Source organism: Mytilus trossulus, chromosome 1, assembly GCF_036588685.1.
Source record: "Mytilus trossulus isolate FHL-02 chromosome 1, PNRI_Mtr1.1.1.hap1, whole genome shotgun sequence".
In the NCBI taxonomy this organism is placed as follows: Eukaryota; Metazoa; Mollusca; class Bivalvia; order Mytilida; family Mytilidae; genus Mytilus; species Mytilus trossulus.
In genome coordinates, this window is record NC_086373.1 from 82,109,284 (window position 1) to 82,130,373 (window position 21,090).

Consider the following 21,090-nt stretch of genomic DNA (forward strand, 5'->3'; position numbering starts at 1 on the left):
CGATTTAATTTTTTGTCCATGGATTTACGAGTTTTAAACAGCGGTATTCTACTTTTGCATTTTTTTGGCAAAGTATGATCAAGTATTAACAAATTCTATCATTTATACTTTAGACTCCCATACCACCTTAAGTAATTTCATTACACATGTGTAACCCCTTATCGGGTTTGGGTTTACCTGTGTTGATTAGTTGCGGAACCGGAGCTCTTATGGTCTTATGTAATTTTTTGACTATTTCCGGACCAAAGATATATAAATATATAACAAAACTAACTATATATATTGACAAGCTTTGCAGGATTATAAACAATATTATTTTTGGAAATAAATGCGACCTGAACCTTGGTCGCAATTCAGAACGTTTTGAAATAGGAAAAATACGTAGCTCTATGATCCGCAAATAGTCAAAAAATAACATAAGGACCTAAGAGCTACGGTTCCGCAGCTATGTGTTGATATGTCTTCGATTTAGATATATGGAAATGTAATGAAACTACTCCAAATAAGGTGAACTGATTTCTACATTAAAGCTCACCTGGCCCAAAGGGCCAAGTGAGCTTTTCCTATCACTTTGCGTCCATCGTCCGTCGTCGTCGTCGTCCTGCGTCCGTCGTCGTTAACTTTTACAAAAATATTCTCCTCTGAAACTACTGGGCCAAATTAAACCAAACTTGGCCACAATCAACATTGGGGTATCTAGTTTTAAAAAATGTGTCCGGTGACCTGGCCAACCAACCAAGATGGCCGCCATGGTTAAAAATAGAACATAGGTGTAAAATGCAGTTTTTGGCTTATAACTAAAAAACCAAAACATTAAGAGCAAATGACAGGGGTAAAATTGTTAGCAGGTCAAGATCTATTTGCCCTCAAATTTTCAGATGAATCTGACAACCCGTTGTTGTGTTGCTGCCCCTGAATTGATAATTTTAAGGAAATTTTGCTGTTTTTTGTTATTATCTTAAATATCATTATAGATAGAGATAAACTGTAAACAGCAATAATGTTCAGCAATGTAAGATCTACAAATAAGTCAACAAGACCGAAATGGTCAGTTGGCCACTTTAGAGATATTGCTCTTTATAGTCAATGTTTAACCATTTTTCTTAAATCTTAGTAGTCTCTTACAAAATTCTTCTCCTCTGAAACTACTGGGCCAAATTCATCCATACTTGGCCACAATCATCATTGGGGTCTTTAGTTTGAAAAATCTGTCCGGTGACCCGGCCATCAAATCAAGATGGCTGCCACAGCTAAAAATAGAATATAGGGGTAAATGCAGTTTTTGGCTTATAACTCAAAAACCAAAGCATGTAGAGCAAATCTGACAGAGGTAAAATTGTTCATCAGGTCAAGATATATCTGCCCTGAAATATTCAGATGAATCGGACAACCCGTTGTTGGGTTGCTGCCCCTGAATTAGTAATTTTATGGAAATTTTACTGTTTTTGGTTATTACCTTGGATATTATTATAGATAGAGATAAACTGTAAACAGCAATAATGTTCAGCAAAGTAAGATTTACAAATTAGTCAAATGACCGAAATGGTCAATTGACCCCTTAAGGAGTGATTGCCCTTTATAGTCAAGTTTTAACAATTTTCATAAAATTTGTAAATTTTTACTAACATTTTCCACTGAAACTACTGGGCCAAGTTCATTATAGATAGAGATAATTGTAGCAGCAATAATGTTTAGTTAAGTAAAATGAAAAAACACATCACTATCACCAAAACACAATTTTGTCATAAATCCATCTGCTTCCTTTGTTTAATATTCACATACATGACATAGACCAAGGTGAGCGACACTTCGTAAATCTTAGTAATCTTTAACAAAAATCTTCTCCTCTGAAACAACTGGGCCAAATTAATCTGAACTTGCCCACAGTCATCTTTAAGGTATCTAGTTTAAAAAATGTGTCCGATCACGTGGCCTATCAATCAAGATGGCCGATATGGCTAAAAATAGAACATAGGTGTAAAATGCATTTTTTCGGTTATAACTCAAAAACCAAAGCATTTAGAGCAAATCTGACATGAGGTAAAATTGTTAATCAGGTCAAGATCTATCTGCCCTGAAATTTACAGACCGATCGGACAACCCTTTGTTGGGTTGCTGTCCCTGAATTAGTAATTTTAAGGACATTTTGCTGTTTTTGGTTATTATTTTAAATATTATTATAGATAGAGATAAACTGTTAACAGCAATAATGTACAGCAAAGTAAGACCTTAAAAGAAGTCAACATGACCAAAATGGTCAATTGACCCCTTAAGGAATTCTTGCCCTTTATATAGTCATTTTTTTTAACAATTTTCACAAAATTTGTAAAATTTTACTAACATTTTCCACTGTAACTATTGGGCCAAGTTCATTATAGATAGAGATTATTGTCAGCAGCAAGAATGTTCAGTAAAGTAAGATATACAAACACATCACAATCACCAAACCACAATTTTGTTTTGAATCCATTTGTGTCCTTTGTTTAATATTCACATAGACCAAGGTGAGCAACTCAGGCTCTTTAGAGCCTCTAGTTATATCTTGTAGCTAGTGTTTTAAATTTTACTATTCTTATCGTCGAAGAAGAAAAAAAATCTGGTTAAACTTATATTCTTTGAGGCGACCATAACTAAATGCTCACAAACGACCACTTGTGACTATTTTGCCCAAAAAGATATGCTTATATCTATTTTAATAAAAAAAAAACATTGTCCTGTAATCTCATTTGGCTTTTATTTAGGAAATACCAAGGCTTTGCAGAAAGATAAACAGACGTATAATGAAGAAGAAGTCGATGGACCGTTATTAATTTATGAAGTCCCAGGTAGGCATATTTTTGTTTTGAAATTAAGCATAATGAATGAACACATGTAAATACTCAGAATATCCCTTTGTACTTTTTACCAACAAAACAAGGTACCTATAATTAATGCTATTATTGTCTTTACTGATTACCCTTGCTCTTGATATCTTTACGCACAAAATAATACATTAACCGTGTAACATTAATAGTATATAGCTTTTTAAAAAAGACACGCTGGAATTAGGGTTCGCTCTTGTACAAGCATTTGTACTGATTCGCTGCAATGAAGAGCTCGGATAAAATGTAAATGTTCAATTAACAAATACATCTGAGGGGGAATACAGATAAACGAGAGATAAACACCATATTTGTAACGAGAAAGTTTACATTGCAACTAAAGGAAAAAGGTATAGGAAAGATTGATTTCTTATTGCAGAGTCCTCACGTTTTTCAAAATATAGAAGATACATTTCTATTTATCGAGTCAACTAGGATGCAGAAAAGAAGTTATTTATTTCAAAACGTTAACCTCACTTGTGCCTTCTCTATTGCATTATAAACCTCGTAAACATGGGATCATTATAGTCATAGGAAGTGACGGGCAGTAGGATACCAAAATATTAAAACACAACAAAAACAAATACTTGCTACAAGAATGATTCCATAGGAATGCCTAATTGTGAATTTTAAATACGAAATTTTGCCTCTAAAAGTACAGCCTGAAAATGAAATCGTTGTCTATGTCGTTGTAAATGGGCTTAATTTCCCCTTTCATTGTGACCGAACAAACCAATATTGGAACTTTATAGAACCTTTCTAATTCAAGAATTTAAGAAAGAGTTAAGTATACGCCATTGGAACAGAAACTGAACGATCAAAATAGAAAAAGACATCTAACAATCTATATTAACTTTGAAAACATTTTTTTGTTGGTTTGATTGTTTATTATTTAATCATGCCAGTTACTATTTTGTGTAGCATATGATTTGCTTAAAGACCTTAAAAAAAATATATCACATGAACTATACATTATAATTAAAAAATTGAGACAACATGCTACGAAAAAAATCTTTTGAAATTAACTCGCCGTTTATATATCTGCAGAGCTATCATTTATATTGATAAATAATCAGTACTCAATATTTTGATAGCAGAATACAGTAGGTGATCCTAATTAAAAATCAGTTCCTAGGTAAAATTCAGTTCCTTGGTAAAAAAAAAACTTTGCTAGGTAAATATCAAACGAAGAAAGCATATTATAACTTTCTATATACTATTTTTCAGATGATTCTTCTGGCGAATATATTGCTTTACCACAACAAAAACATAAAATCTCTGTACCAAAGGTAAATAATATATTAGATTGTGATCAAATGAAACGAACACTCTACCTAACGACATCCGCACATACACCGCTGTCAGTTCAGTCTTCTATGATTTGCAAGTATCATGCTCTAAATCGGCTCGAATCAAATACGGCTTTTTGGAAATAGAGTTAGCAGGAACTTACCTTACTTCTTCACTCAGAACCAAATCCCCTAATAGACAAAACAGTGAAAGATGATTAAATAAAATGGATAATGGAAATGGGGAATGTGTCAAAGACACAACAACCCGACCATAGAAAAGACAAAGCAGAAGGTCACAAACAGTCTTCAATGTAGCGACTTCACCTGAGCTGTAAAAAGATGTGTATTTTTTTGGGTTAACCTTTTTTAGCACGCAAATGTCTCCGTTTTTTATCCTGATGAGATAAATAAAATATGAACATAAAAGAAAGTACTACAAAACTCGGCTCAATTGAAATAAAAGCATTTCTATGAAACTGAAGACAAGGATATGTAGCATTGGTGTAAAGGAACAGCAAATATGCCAAGTCACATCAGATTTAAGACAGACGAAAACAAATATTTTAACGACTCTTTTGTTTGCTGATTTTTAATTATATAACATTATAGTTGAAGTAATTTTACGGTCGTATAAAAAACTAAATTTAATCAATGAAAACGTCCTCAAAAATCTGTCCATGATTTTAACTTCAAATCGATATTTTTCTACCATTTGATTATGTAAAACAATTATAAGGTAAAAGGTTAATTAAGTTTTTTTGGGCGTTTTTTTCATTCAAGTGGAGTTCTTGGTGTAAAAATACACCGAAACAAAAATGGCCGCTACATTCAGCGCTGAAAAATTATTAGAAGTTAATTCTACTATGTTGATACGCGGTTTTCTACTATGACAAACAGTATAACAAAATGCTTAAGTAATTGGTGCATCGTTGTAACCCCTGTTGAATTGATTCCTGATAAATAAGTTTGAAGATCATTTTTGACAATTTTACATATATTTTATTAAACTAAGCATCAATATAAAAAAATCATTCGACAAAAATATTTCCAGCAAAAACAAGGGATAAATGTATTTATTGGTTTTAATTTCGCAATTCAACATCCAAATTCTGTAGGAAAAATCTTGTTAAAATATACTATTTAATGTAAATTATACCTATAAGTAAATGCCAAGGTCGGAAGTTCGTTACGCCTGCATTGTCCTTGAAGCCTTGACGTTCGTTTATGAGATAAGGTGGAGATACCAGTTATTGAAATTTCCTGTTTTTCCCACTGACGATCATCTGACCTAGCGTGATTCATTGTAAACAAAAAGCCAAAAACAATCAATTTAAACTGTGCGGTCTAAGTATCAATACCTTTCTTATTTTATACCTACGGCATCCAGTTTAACCCTTACCAAGGTTAACACTTACGAAGTCTTTTTCTCATATCTTACCAGGAAGTCTGTTTCACTGATAATTGAATTACATAATATATATATATGACACATTCTGTCTTGTGATAGGTTTCAACATTTAATCTCTCTTAGTTTTTCATTCGTCGTTGTAACTATATCAGGGTATTACTTACGTTTGAAAAATAGTGGTTTTCCATGTAAGAAAGTGACAATTTCAGTGGGGTTTTAAATCAAAAGCCAATAAAAAAAAAACAGACCACAAACAGGGCCGAACCAAGCACCGAGGAAAAGAAACCCACTTAACAAGCAGGAAACTAGATTTTGTGCAACATGAAGCCATGGATGAACTCGGGTGCTATAGAATGGTGACTCACAATTCTAGTGCCTGTAAAAAAAAATGCAAAATTCATATAACTAGTGACAAATAAAACAATTGGTTTCAGACATATGTTTCCAACCATTCATTGCATTTTGAAGACATTCTTCTTTTTTTTTTTGGCTTTTCATGGGTCCGCTTATAAGGTTAACAGATTATCGATCCAAAATGTTCTTCAAATTGCACATGCGTTGAAGGAAACTGATTTGCATAGTTACTTCATTCAATTTTAAGTTCAACACCTATTTTATATGTTCACCTATTTAACTTTATACACATAGCCAGAATAAGATGTGAGGTAAACTTCAATGGACCAAGACCACACAACATATTTTTACTGAAACATATATCTATAGTTCACCACATACATTTTTCTAAAAAAAATCACATCATAGCAATTTTGTAAAGTTTCAATACATATATGGGTTTTAAAGTACGAGACAAAATTAGCACAGTTTTGATCTTCCCCAATGATCTTATGAAAATGAAACAAATTCATGTCATTTATTTTTGAACGAGAAAATGACAAAACATTTCCTTTCCACTTGTATTGTATTTATCAACTTAGATGTTTTCAACAATTAATGTTGTAACGAAATTAAATTTCCTCTCCTCGATAATGGGGCGGACATTGCAGAACATAGACTTTGTCTTTATTATTACACATGCACCTGAAACACCTCTTACCCAACAATTAACTAAGTGTATTGAACATGTAATCAACGATTACATCAAAAGTAAAATTAACCATTATTTTATATAATATAAAAGAAATTTGTTTGATGTGCTTATAGAAACTAAGAGTAAACGTTATTTCAGTGTTCGATTTTATAATTTTTTTAAATTTAAGAATTATACCATATTTTTTTTTCATAAAAGGAACAAACCTGAAACTCAAGTAGCCCTTTATATAAAAAAAAAAAAAAAAAGAAGGTGAGACAACTATCCACAAAAGACTAAAATGACACGGACATTAACAAATATAGGTCACCGTACGGCATTCAACAATGAGCAAAGCCCATACCACATAGTCAGCTATAAAAGGCCCCGATAGTATATATATTACTCACATTCACTCAAAGTCATACATTAAGTGTCTAATATATGTCATAATTGTCTAGATACCACAAAAGGACAGAAATATGTTGACGGCACATATTTCAATGTGGCAATTGCATATATATATATATATATATTTGTAGAAAAAGCTTTTACAATATGCATGTCTTCAAAAATACTATTTAAGGATAAACTATTAACACAATAAATACAAACAGGGTGTCACAATAATAAGGGAAATAGGAAACGTCAAATAAAAATATGTCATATCAAATCCAATGAGTGTGCCATATTAACCACACATTTTACATATTTGTCGATATCAGAGAGAGTGAACATAGTCGGGAAGAAGAAAGACCATAATTATTCTACACATATGATAAAAACTCTGTGAGACTCAAGTGGTTTTGATTAATTGATTATAGAACTCGTTCAGTAACTTGCTAACTTCTATTTCAGCCATTTTATAAGAGATTAATGCGTGTTCAGTCTGAGCTCAAAGCTAGATTATTACCAAAAAGTCATCATGCAGCGAAACTTACACCGATCTCACCATCTATCGGGGTTACACAACCTCTTCCATCGCCAACTTACGACAAAAAACTAGAAACACCTTTTCCGTCACAGTCGTCTCCGAGAACTAAGACACGGCACAAGCCACCTCCGTCTCCAACAACACACAAGCCACCTCCGTCTCCAACAACACAAGTACATCAAGAAAAGCCGAGCCCGTTACGTGTTAAAACTGCGGATACAATCAATTTACCACCTAGACCCAGGGGGAAGAAAGTTGTGCAAGTTCCACCAATCAAAGAGTCACACTCTAGACCGCCACCCATTACCACAGATTCAAACCCCCAACTAGATGTTGAAATAAGTGATGAAGAAATGCAAGACTATGATTATCCAGACATTTCTAAAATGCTTCCCATGTCACCACCCCAACAGTCACAAAGTAGACCAGTAGTTAGAGTTCAACCAAGTACACGTAATATTACGTCAGTGACGACGTCTTCTGAACGCATGTCACAAATGTCCGTACAAGACGTGGTGCGATGTTTGCATCAATGTGCTTTAGCTAAACTCGCCAATTTATGTGATGAAAATGCAATTGACGGAAAATTCTTATCAGATCTAAAAGATGAGGAACTGCGTGATAAACCATTTTCATTAAACAATATAGAGGTTGCAAAGCTGAAAAAGATGAAAGAAGGATGGCGGCCAAAAATAGATTGAGCCATTTGACGCGCTTCAGCTTGCCATAAAACCAAGTATTACAGACTCAATTTTTTGTAATATTATTCTAAGTTACATTCTTTTTACATTCAGTTATTTGATTTATAGGATACTGTAATATGCATTTTACATTGCAATTTGAGACATGTATCAGTATTTATTCGAACATCCGTTTATTGTGTGGTAGGCTATAGTACTCTAACCTTTTGACCAAAATCTTTTTCACTTTATATCCACATATATAATGATGAGTACCTATAAAGAAAATTGCTTTAAATATTCTTTAAATTAATGTTATATATTTTTTTAGTAATCACTTTTTATAAGTGCCCTTTTGTATGCATTTCTGTTCAAGCCAAAAGAGATGAAAAATCACAATTATTTTTTTTAAAGTGAGGTCCCAAAAAGTAAAAAAGAAAAAACCGAACGTCAAGGAAAATTCAGAACGGAAATTATCTCATTAAATGGTTAATTCAGAAGCCTAACACACCAAACGAATGGAAGACAACGTCATATTACTTGGTACCCTATGTGGAAAATGACTGATTAAACCTGATTTTATAGCTAGCGAAACATCTCACTTGTATGACAGTCGCCAATAACACTGACAACTAAATGGAAACGAAGAACAATTAAAACTAGACTCAAATTATATTAATTTATCACCATTAAAAATTTTGTCAACAGTGATGACTGAAACAAACAAAAATTGGAGGATAAACAATGTTCTTCGGATTGGAGTGTATAGGTCTGTATTTTTTAATCATGTGTCCGGGGAAATCATTCTAAAATAGTCCGCAGTAATCTTCTTGTAGACTCTCATTTTAATATGGCCTCTGCACAACGATGACGAATTCAGTGAAAAATCCTATGTAGTATATATATGTTTATATGTATATTCATTTTTTTTATTTGTTTCATGTGACTAATTTTCCATTTTCATAACAAAATCCAACAAATTGAATTACAAATTATGAACGAAGCTAGGACATAAGATCTGAATTTTAACCATGATTTATGAATCACTTAAAATAATCTTCCGCAATTTGTTGGAACTTATTGTTTAGTTAATACTGTATTTTGCCTATTTAACTTTTTTTATTCGAATTTCATTGATGAGTCTTTTTAGACGAATTGTGCGACTGATGTAAAAAATGTCATTCAATGTTTGTATCTACGAAAAGTTTATAAGTAACTATTTTTGGTATTTTTGGTTTTGTTTGTGACTTACATGACAGAATTAATGCCTTTTGAAAATATTGTTGTATTAGAGACAAAACAGGAAATTATAATATACACAGTAAGTTGATAGGGGTATAAATGAGGGACGAAAGATACCAAAGGGACAGTCAAACTCATAAATCAAAAATAAACTGACAACGTCGGGCTAAAAATAAAAGAAGACAAACAGGCAAACAATAGAACACATGACACAACATAGAAAACTAAAGAATAAGCAACACGAACCCCACAAAAAACTAGGGGTGATCTCAGGTACTCCGGAGGGGTAAGCAGATCCTGCTCAACATGTGGCACCCGTCGTGTTGCTTATCATTTATGTGATAACAAATCCGGTAAATAGTCTAATTCGATACGTCACATTCATGAAAGGGAAGGGAAATGTAGTTACGACGTAAGGAACATATCCGATATCATTTGTGAAACGATTATTCCATAAAGGTAAACCAACTCGTGATGGTGTCCGTAAAATTTACGAAGGGATGATTACAACTTCACTATTTGGAACTCTTGGTTTAATAGCTTCCTTGTGAGCAGCAACCCTGTATCAAAAAAAATCATGAAAGGAAATACAAGCACGGGAGTATCGTATCAATTGGGAGATATATACCCCGTATGCAGGTGCTGCTGGGATGTTGCTACTTAGAAATGGAAAGTTCACAATTGGAAAGCTGAAATCATTTCTTTTGTCGTAAAGTTTTGTTATCAACCGACCATCATTGTCAATTTCTAGATGTAAGTCAAGATATGAGGCCGACTTAACTGTATCTGTAGTATCCTTTATCTCTAGTTCGATGGGATAGATGCCTTCCACATAGTCACCAAATTTTAAATTATTTAGTGAAAGAACATCATCTATATAGCGGAGAGTTAAAGGATATTGCTAACTTCTTATCTTTCTTCCTAAGAAGTTCCTGCATGAAGTCAGCCTCATAATAATAAAGAAACAAGTCGGCAAGTAGAGGGGTACAATATGTCCCCATTGGAATGCCGACAGTATAACGTGTACGTAAATATTTTGTATATATAACAACGTCAAATAACAACACTTTTCAAATTATATAATTGACATAGTCAGTTACCATGTTTTTATGTTCTCACTTAAACACATTTCTTTGATAGGTCAGTGTTAATTGGAAAATCAGGAAATGGTCAGTTTCAAATATTACCTTGCATTTTGTAGTTGTAAATTTAGTCATAAGGTCAGTTAACTTTGCGGTAGGGCTTCATTTTGCGCATTTTCTTAGCTTTTATAACCTTACAAAAAATTATTTATACAATTCCTACAATTATGTTTTGAAGACTTTACTATGAAATAACGAGTTAATTCAATTGATGCGTCATATCTGGTTGCGAATTTTTCTTATTAAATTGAAAAAAAAATATTACATTATTAAATCAATTGTTTGTTGCCATATAAATATAGATTTCTTATAATGTTATTTAAAAGATAAAACTGGTATGTGTATTTTTGACAAAGATTATTTGTGCCATATGTAATGTGTGTAGATTAAGCAGTTTATTGTAAGCCGCACACAGAGCGACACAATTAAAATTAATAAAAAAAAATATACTATTATCAGTTTTTATGAGATTTTACGATATTTTAATTTAAAGAGGACGACAATGATATATTTTAAAACATGAATAGAAATCAACAAATGCATGCACCAGTATCTGTTTTTGGGGTTCTTTTGGAGCATGGTGTGCATTGGTTCATGGGTGTCGAAAAGAAGTTTTGTTTATGATCAAACTCGTAAAAGAATATTTGTCAAGAGAAAAAAGCAATTCCCAACAAAAGATGAATGCTCCGTGCCGAAAGTAATTGATATACTTATAGTGTCAGCCAGTATATATTTCGTCATATACAAACATCGAGCAACGTACAGTTTCAATAGTTTTGACATGTGTGTCGCTTGGTTTCTGTTTTAAATTGTTGCATTCCTGGCATAGGGCTGTGTTATTCTCTGAATAATGCATTGACTAAAAAGTTCACCATTGAGTTTAAATAAATAAAAGGTGGTAAGATTGCCAATGTAACTCGTATCCAACGTAAATCACAAGACGAGGAGTATTTCACTATGTTCTCTTTTAAAGATGAAGTAGAGTGTCGGAATGTTCTGTCACGATTGTAAGGCTCAAGTAAACAATAATTTAGAATTTGCATGCGCTGGCTTGGCTTTTAGCAATTTTCTATCGTTTTCTGTGTTTATTACAATTTATCTTTCTTACAAATGCTCTAGTTTTTATGATTTATACTTAAAGAAGATAACGATCCATTTACCATATTCAAAACAAAAACTTCATCGTTTACAACTGTTGTAGATATCCAAATGTAAACACTTCAAATCATAATCACCTTCAAATAAACAAAACGAACTCTCTTGTCATAAATGTGACATTTTTATCATTTAGATAATGGATTTATATTGTTTTTAAATGTAAAGTAGCAACATATACTTTGATGAGAAGGAAACATTCATGTGTTATCAGCACCAAAAAAGAACAATTTGATACTAGTAGTCTAGTTGCCAACTATGTGATCGATCTTGCCGTAATGTTTCACTTTACGAATTGCTTCTCTCATGGAGGACCTTAGACAGGAGGACATGAATCATCATTGTCAATGGAGAACTATCGGACGGAACTATTCCATCTGTGGGTTATCTATGAAATCCTCTTTTAAGATTTTAAAATATTTTAATTACATTTGATATAGTTACGGTAACAATTTTCATATTAATAGATATTCTTTCTTAAAAATGATTAAATCGCCTATATATCACTTTCAGTTCATCTTGCTTTACATGGGGCAGCATTTCATTTTGACAGGTTTAGAAGATGTCTGTATTTGGCGGTTAGGTACAACTTGTGTGGCAACAATTTGATTAGCCAAATAAACTATGATTCACTTGTCAACGGTGCCCCTAAACTTAACAGTGGTATTATGAAATTGAAATATTTCAATAAGGCAATGATCACAAAATAACACTTAAGATGGTCAAAAGAAGTAATGGAATACAAGAATATCTGGAGGATTTTAATGCTTATATACTTCAGGTATATTTTTAAAGAATAAATTTCAAATTAATAGCAAGTCCATACAAAAGTACTTGCTACTAGACCAGTTGTGCTCTCAGGACCTGCATAACACAATATCAATTGTGGAAATTCAGATACTTGAGGAGAGAGCCGTCTTATCCGTCATGGTAATATCAAGTAATCAATCAAGAAATAGGTATGAAGACTGTAAAAGCCATATTGACAAATACTCTGTGACATGGTTTTAATCAGAAACGTCTTGATAACGTTTCTGATATTCAAACTAAAAGCTCGACAGGCAATCTTGTGATTTTTTATTTTTGTTGTTTGGTTTCGGTTAATACATTTTTTGCGATTTAAGTCGTTTTCGGCAGCTGAATTTACCATATGTTTCCTTCAATCTCCAATCAAAAGATTAAAAAGCGAGTCAGACGCGCTTTTCTGGATCTACGTTTAACTAGGAATGTTCAAACACAAACAATTGAAAGCCAGTGGTGCGAAAATACGCTGCAACATGAGTATCTGTGTGACAAAAATAGGAGAAGGAGAAGGTCCGGTAAGGACTGATTTTGGTTCATCTGACAAAAGATTTTGACCATTTTTTAACACTTTTAAAGGTGTCTATTTCATTTGAATCAATTAGTTTATGTGAAAGATTTGAACTGATTTAGTTATTAAAAACGATCCGATTCAAGCTCAAATATGAAAAATCAACCCAACATGCCACTTTTCGGATGATTTTTGTCAAAAATTAAAGTGGCCGCATCCGTGTTCATCCTCAACCTTTATATATGTTATGTATTATCATAAAATACAACTTCCATTACAATATTAAGGATGAACACGAATGCGGCCACTTTCGTTTTACACGAAAGCCGTTTAAAATTCAACTAAAATGCTAGAATTTTGGAGAATTTAGTAATTTAGCATGACTTTAAGGTGCCAGTACCCGATATATGTCACGAGTCATTGTATAATTAAAAAAAATAGCCCATTTTTATGTAGCAGAAGCACTCTGCTGTTCAATAAATAACTAAAAGTTTACATTTTATCAATTTTGTAAAACTGCAATATTTTGAGGCCAAAAAGGGCTCTTACCGGACCTACTCCTTTATCTAGGGTCAAATTTATGCGAAGAAGTTGTAAAAAAGTTTAACACATATAATGAACTTCCATGCAAATTCAAAAAGGAAAAGTCCTTGAAAACTAACAAAGCCAAAAACTATCAATTGAAAAGCAAATGTCATAATCATAGTTTCTACATAGTTTGTCTGTAATAACCAGTGCTCACTACTTACTTATTATAGAATTTAAACTGTGGGGTCACCAAAGATTCTTACCGCCTTTAATATTAGAATAATTCGAAACAGTAATCAAGAATAACTGTATGTTTTGATTTATATTATTGATATAAATCAAAAACGTCGCGTTATTCCTGGTTAGTTTTTCTAATTACTTTATTTAGGTGTTGAGAACCTTGTGTGAACCCACATTTTTTTTAAAGTGTCTTTATGCCCGGGTCACACTGTCCCGATTTTTATATACGATGGACACCCGAATGCGAAAATTGTAAGTTCGTACGAAGTTGGTCCCGATCTCGTTTAAATACCAAAAAGTGACCGAAGCAAGTTCGATGAATAACGAAGTCTACGCGATGTTGCCGGAATTATATACGATAGCAAAAGATGGATATACGAAGGTTAACCGAGGACGGGTATGTAAGCTTCATATCTCAGCCGAAGCCTAAACGATGGATCACGAAGGCTACACGATGGATAACGAAGGCTACACGATGGATAACGATGATGGCGCGATGGCCATACGATGTCTAAAATGCGTTCTACCAGTTTTGAACTTTTTTATGATACGAACAGAATTTCGACAACATATCGTTTCTGTACAAGTCTGCCGTGCATGGCGGGAAATCGATCTTTAACCTAATTCTTATAAAACTTAGTTTATTATTCCCTCGCCTACTCAATGTAAGTTGTGTGTAAATAAAATTGTTATGGATAGTCTAGAACCAAAATGCTCAAAATTTGGTATGGTGTTACTCGTTAAGAATATCTTAAGCGCTATTGACTTTAAAGTTCAAAGGTCAAGGTCACAGTGGCAGTTGTAATACAAGGCAATATCACCCTTGTGTACACTCTAAAACCAATATGATTGAAAAGATTTTAACCATATTTGGTATATTGTTCCTCCTTTTAATGATCTGACATTTTTTACGTTCAAGGCCAAAGGTCAAGGTCATGCAGATGGACTTGTTTTTTCTCCTTGAAATAGCGTAATACACAGGAGATTGGTTGCTAAATTTTTTACCTGCTTGTTAAAAAGACAATATTAAAGGTATTTCCAGTTACTGATTGTTTTGGTTGATTTCCAAAAAAAATAGTTTATGTATCAAATATGCATATTCAATTTACCATTTTCTGCATGTTTCATTTAATGAATGGCTAGTATTTATTTTGAAGCGGATTATGTTAAATGTGAAGAGTCAAAAAATAATTTTATGGGTCAATAAATTCAAAATAAATTTTTGCCATTCATTATAAATAAATTTCTATCAAAATTAAGGCACAAAGAACTTTTTATATTATTTATATTAACAAATACAACGTGCAATTATGTTGGCGTATGAATACACAACATAAGACTGGGCGTGTCGACATAAAAATTGACAACATTGAAAATAAAACTAATATTTTTAACCAATCAGAAGACAGTAAATACACTAAATTTATTTATATACAAATATAGTGTTCATATTTGTCCCCAATATGTTACATACGAGTGGGTCACATTGGGGTCTAAGTGTGACGCTGAATTGCCGATTTTTTTGTAAGCGTGACACGTGAAAGTCAAATTATTGTGTCGTGAAAACGGGAAATGATGTCTTACGGGACCCGGGAAATGACAAAAAAATGAGAATTGCTTACGTATATAGTGTAAGCGGGATACAGGAATCTGACAAAACAGTAAGCGGGATCCGGGATCGGAACCCCCCAATGAGATCCCCATACGAGGGGATGCCATGATCGGTATTGCCTTGTTTGAACAGTAAAATATGTGGACTAGTCTGAATAATCACCCATAATTATGCCCATGTTTACTGGTCTATCTTATAGGTAAGGTAATGGGTTCGTTGATCCCTTTCATTAAAAAACAAAATGGTTATGGAGTAGACATTCGTGTGACAACAACTCAGACAGTACATAAAAAATCAGAATAATGAAGAAAAAGTTGGTTTTCCTATATACGTGAACCCGCAGTGTTGGTGTACGAGGCGCGTTTATGATTTTCATTATGTTACTTGATATGAAAAGTTGACAAAAAATAATATTTGACTTGTAAAAAAGGCGACAGCGTTGTTTCTATTAATCAAATGGAACAAGAAGAGCAGCTATTACAGGCTCAGGATTTACTTTTACAAGTCAAATATTATTTTTTGTCAACTTTTCATATCAAGTAACATAATGCATCATTATTCTGATTTTTTATGTATTTAAAGGCAATAGTAGTATACTGCGGTTCGAAATTCATTTATCAATAGAGAAAAAACAAATCCGGGTTACAAACTAAAACTGAGAGAAAAGTATCAAATATAAAAGTACTACGACACAACATTAAAATGTAACACACACAAAAACGAACTATTATATAACAATGGCCATTTTTCTGACTTGGTAAAGGACATTTTAAGAAAAAAAATGGTGGGTTGAACCTGGTTTTGTTAAATAAAATTATATGATACATCAAGGTTTGTCAACAACAAATCCAAAATAACACAAAATAGTACAGACACTTGGGATTTACCATGTCGTCAATAGTCTGTTGTCGCGACCAATACGACTCATTGTCTAGTATGTATAGTCAGATATCTCATATCTACGGATAGCTTGGATTCTGATTTCATTGACTCCTCGTCTAGAATGACCATTAATTTGGTGATCCTATTACCTTAAATATCTGAAACAACGCCAAAATAACAACATAAACAGTCTTGTCTTTTTATACAAATATACAGCTATAACACTCCAATTTTGTTTTTCAAGATACTGCAGCGTGTTTCCCCTTATATCCTATTTGACGTCGTATCTCAATTGGGAGCGACATATAGTACAACTGAAATTGAACAGCATTTTGAGTCCTTGGAAATTTAATGATCTTTCAAGACAAGTTTCTTTCAGTTTTGCAATATAAGAGGGGCTCATCTGATGGTATTTTTAGTTGAATTTTTCCTATTCTTAGCTTTCCGATGAAAATATATCATTTTTAAAATTTCGAAAAAAAAATGAATTTACTGAAGTATATTTCTTGAACTGTGGATGCGATGAGGCATTTCTTCAGACGTGTCACAGCTGATATACATTGGTTAAATAATTGGTAACGAGTAACTATATATTGAATTTTGTTTTGGCTGATTCGTTCTTATCAAATTGTGGTGCTTCAGTAGTGAGTTCTTATGTTTTGTTTAAAACTTGTAGTCAGTTCTTGGTAGTTTAGTATTATATGAATCATGTGAATCATCTAGGTGGATGTCTGGTTTTTCGTTTAACATTTCAATCTTATTGTTCTCTCTTCTTTTTTTAATGATTGAAATGTTCCGCATTTGATTTCTTTGTCATATTCGATGATAAAAATTAAAAATTCTGATGGGAATTTGTTTATAAATATAAAAAAGAAGATGAAGTATGATTGTCAATGAGACAACTCTCCACAAAAGACCAAATGACACAAAAATAAACAACTATAGGTTACCGTATTGCTTTCATAAAGTCCAGATATAAATGTTAATTCTTGAAAAGTATTAACACGATACAATTGAACATAGAATTGTATCCAAAAACATTTTGAATAATAATTAATGACAAAATGCTACGTATGGTTCTTTCTGGTGAATCTGTCAGTTGGAAAGCAGGTCACGGTTTGACCCCAAGTTTATCAGCAACAATAGAGTCACGTGACCGTGAAAATTCAGTAAAAAGACGGACGAGACAAAAAAGCTAAACTTTTCAAAACTTTTCTGACTCATTAAAGATCTGCCATTTGGAAATATTGTTATAAATATTTCCACCAAAATATTCGCTAAAGGCTTGGTAAATTATATACAATTTAATGTTTCAAAAAATCTCAGTTTCAATTTTATTAGCATTGTTAAAAAAATTGTGATTTTAAAAACAGTAAGGTATCTTCTCTACTAAGTAAATACTGTATATGAAATATCTTCACTAGAGGTATATAAAATGTTTGCCTTAGATACAATTAAATGAAGTAATAATGAAAATGAAATTAAAGAAAAGGAAAACAGATATAACATATTCCAGTAATGAGAAGTTAAATAGCAAAAATACCGAACTCAAAATTCCTTTCTCCAATGGGAAAATCAAAAGATTAAAAACATTATACGAATGGAATACTACTGTCATTTTCCTGCCGTGGTATTGGCATTTCCTTATGTAGAAAACGGTTGACTGAACCTGGAAATCCATAGTTCCTTAAATTCTATCCTGCAAATGTACTTAGAATTGTCAAAAAATTACACAGCACACAGAAAAAACTGGGAACACGAGCCACGCCAAATAACTGACGTGATCTCAGGTACTTCGGAAAGCAGATCCTGCTTCACATATGACTCCCGTTCAGGTGCTCATTTAAGAACAATTCAGGCGATAATAGAAATTCAGAATGTCATATCAATGATAATAAGACGGGATACTGGTTACAATAACTGGAACACATCCGTCGTCATCTGTGCAACAGATATTTCATAACGTCAACAAACTCATGATAAAGTCCATAAAATTTCGAAGGAATACTTTCAACTTTACCACTTACAATTCTTTGTTCTAAAGCTTAGCTTAGGTAAATAGAAAAACTAGCTAGCGTTTTATTTAAATCTGAAAGTATAGCGGGTCGACGTTTGTATCCACCTTAAAAACAAATTGTGAAAAAAGAAAGATAACTCAAATTTGTTTTTCCAGTTCTTATGTATTTTCTAAGTAACATATGAAGTTTGTATTAATGTATTATTTTTTCCGTTGTCGACAAAAGACTAGTTTTCTCGTCCTTGTCTCGGATAAATGAGGCACGGGGTATCAGTCAGTGACACGATTAAAGCAAATAATCTTCAGAATTGATATTTGGTTTTTTTCTGCGCCAAGATTAATACATATAAGATTTAAGAAGTAAGAGTAACGACTGTTGTGAACGGATTCACAATAATGCGCTTTTGTGCAGTGTTATACTAATTATAAATATATCCACACACTTGTTATCTAGCATTTAAAATTCTGATGTGATAATAGAAAACATTGGTCGGATCAACTGTCAAATCTTTTTTGCGCTGTCGTCAAACACGCGATTCTACACCAGAGTTGATTCAGACACAGGACTTCCAAATTTCAATCCTTTATGTGTTGATTTAAAGTACAAAATAAGTAAGCAATGAACGTGATTGTAAAATTTGATATATGCTTTTTGTGTATCTTTGTGACACTGTGATGACTGATGTACCCCTAGTTTGACCATTTTATCTATTATGTATGTTTTATTTACGCATCGTTGCCAATATAATGTATTTTGATGCGACTGTCATACAAGTGAGTGGTTAAGCGCTATAAAACCAGGTGTGATCCACCATTTTCTCCTTTTGAAAATGCCTGTACCCTGTCAGGAATATGACATTTGTTGTCCATTTGTTTGATGTGTTATATCATTTGATTTTGCCATTTGATTATGGACTTTCCGTTTTGAATTTTCCTCATGTTCACTTTTTTTGTGATTTTATTTTTTAGAATGATGAAATCTGCGCCAAATCAAGTTCAAAAGCAAAAACAGATGATTTCTTAATTTAAGAATTCAGTAATGTACTTATTTTGTCTTATGAATAATTGAACCGTTATAAAAACTAGTATTTATAGAATAGACATTATCTAATTATTTATGCCTAAATAACTATTGACCTGTTCAGAATTAAATGCCAAATTTAACAAATATTACTAAATTTATCGCAAATCAAAACGTTTCTTAGTGCTTGAATTGATAATCACCTTAAGTTGTTTGATTTGATAAATGATATTTTTCAATACCTATTTATAAATTCTATATAATGCTTGAAGAATATATAATATCTAGTAATGTCATGAAGGAAATTGTAGTTGTTTTCCATTTGTTTGATGTGTTCTTGCTTTTGATTTTGCCATTTGATAAAGGACTTTCCGGTATTTTTGTTATCTTACTTTTTTTCTTTTTGTCGACGAACGTTACACAGAACAGCTGCATATCTGCTTAATTTCTACAAATATGTATGCCTAAAATAGGAATAGATTTCATTTTCGATGTAATACCATTTCGACCATTTTTTTTAAATGTACAATGTAATACCTTTTTCATGATTTTCTTAATGGTGCAACCACTCGCACACTTGACAATTCGTTTGAAAAGTCATAAATAAGGTATATTTTTAATATTTCCTCAAAAATATTAATGGACGAGAGGTGGCATCACTATTAATATTTCAGAAAACTGTCATAAATTTGGTCAAGTAAAGTAAGTGGCCAAACTCTGTCGTTTATACATTTCATAATTTTTGTTCATTAGGAACGATAAACCCAAAAGTATATATACATGAATACGTGAGGATCTATATATAATATAAAAAAATCCTTCGAAGAATAACCAAACTAATCTCATATCAACTTTTTCTGAGGAAACACAAAAACTTGTTTTACTTCATCAAATGAGTATTCGATAAAAATCATGTCAGTACCGAATTCGTAAAACTATAATAATGTTACCTTTTGGGACCAACAGTCCATATCTCAGTAATAAAATACCCTCTTCCTTATCATTTAGCTTTCACATATCCCAATTAATACGATGTTACGGTCGTTCATGTTCATTCTATAAAGACTTTAAGCAGGACTTTGTCCTTATGCAAAAACAAATTTTCGTGGAAGAAGCAATGGGAGCCGAAATAATATATCAAAGACATGATTTCGCGGTCTTAAATCAATATATATACCATAACGGTCATTTGCTGATATTTGATCTGTAATTTTTCCAAATGTGTCATATTCCTGATTGTGATATCAACTTCACTTTTATATTTTTTTAATTTTTTGTTGCCATATTTTTTTGTTTTATAGTGATCAAGATTATTACACAATGTGGACTGTTGTACCGTTATTTTTGACATTTTAACCTATCATGTCTGTTTGATTTGTTCACACATTGTTTTCAATATAATGAAATTTTATACGACGGTCATAAAATTGAGAGGTTTAGCTAGTTATAATTTCAGGTTTTATCCACCATTGTCTACATCGGAAAAGGTGTGTACCAATTCTGGAATGTAACATTGTTATCTATTCGTTTTATGTGTCTTTGATTTTTATTTTGCCATTTTATTAGGGAATTTCCATTTTGAATTTTCCTCGAAGTTCGTTTATTTAAATTATTTTAATTTCGACATGTGTCAGGACTTGATTGACAGATAATGTATGCACAGCAGGAGACGCTTATCCTGTCGACCCCGCTACATTTGGAGTTTATTTTATTCTTTCTTGTTTTTTTTAATTACAT

At 32.4% G+C, this 21,090-nt stretch overlaps 1 protein-coding gene across 2 annotated transcripts in view; it reads left to right on the plus strand.

Moving 5' to 3' along the window:
* The window catches only part of LOC134687096 (titin-like), a 28,137-nt gene extending 17,086 nt beyond the window's left edge, over positions 1 to 11,051 (plus strand). For both annotated transcript variants that reach the window (XM_063547094.1, XM_063547085.1), the window contains exons 4-6: positions 2,742 to 2,825; positions 4,089 to 4,150; positions 7,447 to 11,051. In XM_063547094.1, coding sequence (XP_063403164.1) covers positions 2,742 to 2,825; positions 4,089 to 4,150; positions 7,447 to 8,223 — 923 coding nt within the window. In that variant the 3' untranslated portion in view covers positions 8,224 to 11,051. The remainder of the gene's footprint in view (positions 1 to 2,741; positions 2,826 to 4,088; positions 4,151 to 7,446) is intronic.
* The last annotated feature ends 10,039 nt before the right edge of the window (positions 11,052 to 21,090 follow it).